This window comes from Montipora capricornis, chromosome 2, assembly GCF_036669925.1.
Source record: "Montipora capricornis isolate CH-2021 chromosome 2, ASM3666992v2, whole genome shotgun sequence".
NCBI lineage: Eukaryota > Metazoa > Cnidaria > Anthozoa > Scleractinia > Acroporidae > Montipora > Montipora capricornis.
In genome coordinates, this window is record NC_090884.1 from 7,203,111 (window position 1) to 7,208,086 (window position 4,976).

Genomic DNA, 4,976 nt, shown 5'->3' on the forward strand with positions numbered 1-4,976 from the left:
TCAGCAGCTTTCGTAGTAGCTTTATTTTCCCAGCGTGAGGTCCAATGAAATTAATTGACTCCTTAAATTCTGTATTGGGTGCCTCCAACGAAGAACATTATTCAAATATTCCTTTATTGAAATGACTGATAACATTGCTCATGAAACACAACTTAGCACTTCACCAAAGTTTCGCTCAAAGAACAGACTTCGAGTCTTTGCAAGTGACTCTGTGCAGTATTTTTATTATATTTGCTAGGTTTATCGCTTCCAGAGCCTTACAATTTGCAAAACTTCCGTTGCAGCTGTTTATGTTCAGTGTTAAAGCACTGTTAAAGTGACTTGGAAACATGCAAATTAAATGAAAATCAAAGATGCGTGGTTATTGCCTTAAGGTATTTCGTAGTTCTGCCGTCGCAGTTTTAGCCCCAAGTTTGGCTCAAAGAACAGATTTCGTGTCTTTGCAAGTGACTCCGTGAAAACGTTTTTTTGTCATATTTGGTACGTTTTGAAGCGCCTCACATTTTGCAAAACTTCCGTTGTAGCTGTTTACGTTGTTAGATCACTTGGACACATCAAAAATAAATGAAAATCAAAGACTACTATGAATTATGAATAAGATCAAAAAGGCATGGTCGCTCCAAGTTGGGAAAAGTTGCTCCAGTTGCTGCATTTTTATAGGGACATGCAGACTTAGTACAAATATCTTTTCGTAGTAGGCCCTTTCGTTTATTGAGAGCATTCGAGTACTATCAGTTTGCAAAATTTCCGTTTTAGCTTCAGTGATAACGATGTTTAAGCCCTGTTAAATCACTTGAAAAGATGCAAATTAAATGAATGAAGGTCAGTCATGCACATACGATGCCTCATCCTCATTCTTTCGTTTTAGTTTTAGTTCTCATTGACCTTGTTTCAACTGTTCAGGTTAATTATTCATCAGAAACTGAACAATAGAAGCGGTTTAATTTCCTTTTGGTTTGTACAAATATCTTTGGATATTAGGCCCTTCAGTGACTTAGAGAATTACTTTCACTTCTAATACGCTGACTCTTCAAAATAGCAAGGCCGGAAAGTTATAAATTTCCTTCTAGATCCTAGCATTGTGCTTTCAATTTAGTTCCGGATGATGAAGTTATGGGAATACCCGGATCTCTTATAACGTCATCAAAAGGCTTTGTAGGCTAGGCGTGTCCAATTTTGCAGCACAGAAGTAAGGATCCTTCGTTTAATTCATATCACACTACTGAGTACTGTTACTGACCTGATTGTGTCAACGACAGCTTTCATCCGCTGAGGTTTCAATTTCCTCAGTGGCTACAATGTGTTGCAAACCTTTCGTTTTCTGCGTCTTAATCCTATTTCCAACCACTTTGCGCGGCAAAAGTTTCGAGAAGAAACTCCTGCGACTGAAACACACAGCCAAATGCACTTACGACTACCAAGTCTCAGTTCACACAGCAAGAGGCGCCCATTCCACTGCTAGTGATGGCTATCAAGTGCATGCTTTGGTAAGGCAAACTTTCTTTAATGATTGCAACCAACTCTTTTAGATGTTGGCCATATAAATACTTTTAATTTACGTATGCAAATCATGAATAAGGTAAGGGAAGATAAAAAAAAAGATAGCTTTCTAGTATGCTTATACAAATCCGCAAAAAAAAGAGAGAAAAATAGTTTTTCCAGGAGAGAAAGAAAAGGTGGAAATATTAGCCCTGAGATCATGTTTCCCTTGTATGCAATTCGTGGCGTTAACTCCAAGACAAACAAATCTGACACTCGTGGGTGCATTCATTTCAAAGAAAAAAGACTCTAGAAAGGAGCTCCAAATTATTGTCTATTATGATGCGAATGCTGCATTTGCTTTCAAATTAGCTAATTGAGCGGTCGATGTTCGTCAATTTAATGACTTCCTCGTAAAATCTTATTTACATTCGAGTTTCAAAGCGTGACCAAATTTCACTCAGAAAACCGTACTTGAGTGTCTCGTCAAACCAGATTTACAAGGATTTGACGTGGCAAAACGAAATTCCTGTGGAGCTGATTAATGCGGATGAGTAACTAATTGCGCATAGAATTAACTTATTAAGGCGTAACTTTGTGGCCACTAAAAAATTACAATATATGAATTAAATATACATGTACCTGTATTTTAGGTGCGGGTTTAGACAATTGCTTACACTGTCCAGATAAATGAAAGGATTGCTCCTTCTTTTCGAGATAATAATAATAATAATAATAATAATAATAATAATAATAATACTTATAATAATAATAATAACTTTATTTAAGTGTCAATGTTTTTAGCACAAGAGCACTAATTGGGGACACTAATGCAATTAACTCAAATCAAATCAAATATTGGTTTTTATAGAGAGGGAAAAACCGGAGCAGTACCCGGAGAAAAACCTCTCGGAGCAGAGAAGAGAACCAACAAACTTAACTCACGTATGACACCGAGTCTGGGAATCGAACCCGGGCCGCATTGGTGGGAGTCGAGTGCTCTCACCACTCAAACCAGTTCAGTGTGCCTTCTAAAACACTTTATTTTGTCGTGAATGTTTTCATCTCAAAGATGTGATGAGAAGGTTAAAATAAAACTCAGGGCAAAGTTTAAAAAAATTCTCTGGAGCAGATACACAGCCACCTTAAAATTTTCTGTTTGGGAGGTGGCTGGGAATCCGCTCCGGAGAATTCTTTTAAGAGGAGTTTTGCCTTGACCTGCTAGTTACCTTACAGATATTTTTTTGAGATGTAGGCGTTTAGAGACAAAAATAATAGTTTGTTTAGGGGGCTGTCTTATTGCTATGGTAACCTACCGTAAAATTCGAGAAAATAAGCCCTTCCAAAACTAAAAACGCAAAAAATCCTCCGTTAAATCGCCTCTCCGTATATAGGCCCGGCGGGTGCATATACTTGGAAATTGATCTCGGGTACAAAAAAGGCATAGTAAAAACGGTACAGTAACATATATCCTTGCTTAGACTTCTTTGGTCCATAGACAAAGTACTTGCAATTAAGGAAGTTATATTCCACCACCATACACCCAAACGCCTTCTGGTGCTCCACACTTTTTGCCTGTTATATTTGCGACGATAGAATGAACTGTTTCATCTTTTAGCATGAGGCCAAAAAACTGTGCCAGGAGTTCCGAATATGGCCTACAACAGCTTCTTTCTTGTCAGTACCTTCAACTGTTGTCTTCAGTAAACGCTTTGTGCAAATTACTGACGTAAATTTCCTTCAAACTGTAAGATTTCCCTCCGTATATCAACCCCTCCAAATGGGCCTTTGAAAAATATAAGCCATGGGGCTTATTTTTGGAATTTTACAGTATTACATCACATTAATGATTGCATCTTTTAATTAAGCAATTATTGGTTTTCCACATTGTTCCATAGCATTGGCGTTTTGTGAAATAGTTGTTTAGATTCAATCCTTCTAAAAGGAGAACAGTTAGTTGAGAGAAAGTGAACTGGCCTGAGCCTCCTGTATTAAAATTGAGGTATTGGCTACACAGTACGGAAACAGCTTTCACCAGGAAAGAAAACAATTGAGTCGGTTTGTGCATGTTAGGGAAACAAAGGGAAAAGGGCGAAATCGATGAAACTTTGAGACTAAATTTGTCATCCAGCAAGTAGTAGACAATAAGCTGCATTCACACCCTGAAATTTTAAGCTAGTGAGCCTTTAATTGACGTCACTTTTCCCTGGATCCAACCCTCTGAGGTCCAATCGGTCAGTTTCGAACGAGAGTAATGGCAGACCGTGATATATAAAACTCAAAGTAAACGGCCTTTGGACAAAAATCAAAGATCAAAAATTTGCCAGTCAGGTGTTAAGCAAACACATTTTTAAAATATGAAGAAAGATAGGAAGTGATTTTTTTTTTATCACAGGGGCACTTTAAGTAAGGACCTAGAAAGATTGCAAAAACGCGCTCTACGGATTATTTATCTCGAGTTATCATACATGTATGGTAAGGTTCTGGAGCTGTTCGGTCTTTCAACGCTGTATGATAGAATAAAGGTAATCGCATCAATTGAAGTAATTATTTGATAAAATGTATACTAATCATTTTCACAGTTTGTACAAACCACTTCCAAGTAAATGTGAGCTTAAGTACTCTCTGAGGAAACAGAAAACTTTTATCCGTCCGGAATGTAAAACAAAAAGATGTAAGAATAGTTTTTTTGTGAGTCATGTATACGTATATAGTAGGTGAATAACTGATAATTAGAATATCGCTATTGTCAATATATGTATATGTTATTTGCCAGCTGAGCTGGGAGATCCGTATAGCGAAAGACTTTGACCTCGGTCTTGAAAAAGCTGCATGCCCTCGGTCTGCCGCCTCTGGCAGTATTTTCAAGATCTCAGTCACAGTTTTTCGCTGCCGAGAGCATGCAGCTTTTTCAAGACCTCGGTCATCGTTTTTCGTTATACGGACTGGCCCTTAGCTGGTAAATAACTTTTTTTTTTTTTCCTCTCTCTCTTTCTGTCTCTCTCTCTCTGTCTCTCTCTCTCTTGCTCTCTGAAATCACGTCTTTAATTGTTAACTCGCACCGTTTATTTCCCTGCGTTTGTTAGACCTGTCATAAATCCGCCCTGTCACGGAAGGTCAGTCGGTAGTTTCAATCTGTTTTTTTCTTGTCGTAAATCAAAAGAATGGGGAAAGTTTGCTAATATTTTGAAACGTTTGTTAAACTTTGTTAAATGATCAGCGAATGGAGCATAGCCGTGGAGACGTATCTGTTTACTTAGTCCATGGGCCAGGCCATCTCAGATGTACCACTCAGAGGGACCACAAGCTGGGAGTGATACACATTTGAAGCTTGGTTGGGGAAAGGGGAAAGGGGGGGGGGGGGGGGGGATGACAAAAAGTTGTGATAGCAAACCAGAAAGAGTAGCTTTCTTGTATATTTTACGAGCTAAAATATCACCAGAATTCGCTTCGGCATGAAAACGAGACTTTTTTTTAAATGGTTTTATTGAAAATAT

General features: G+C 38.1%; 1 protein-coding gene across 1 annotated transcript in view; it reads left to right on the forward strand.

Moving 5' to 3' along the window:
• The first annotated feature begins 1,298 nt into the window (after positions 1-1,298).
• LOC138033102 (uncharacterized) overlaps positions 1,299-4,976 on the forward strand; it is a 72,346-nt gene continuing 68,668 nt past the window's right edge. Inside the window, 1 exon segment of the mRNA XM_068880866.1 lies at positions 1,299-1,487. Coding sequence (XP_068736967.1) covers positions 1,299-1,487 — 189 coding nt within the window.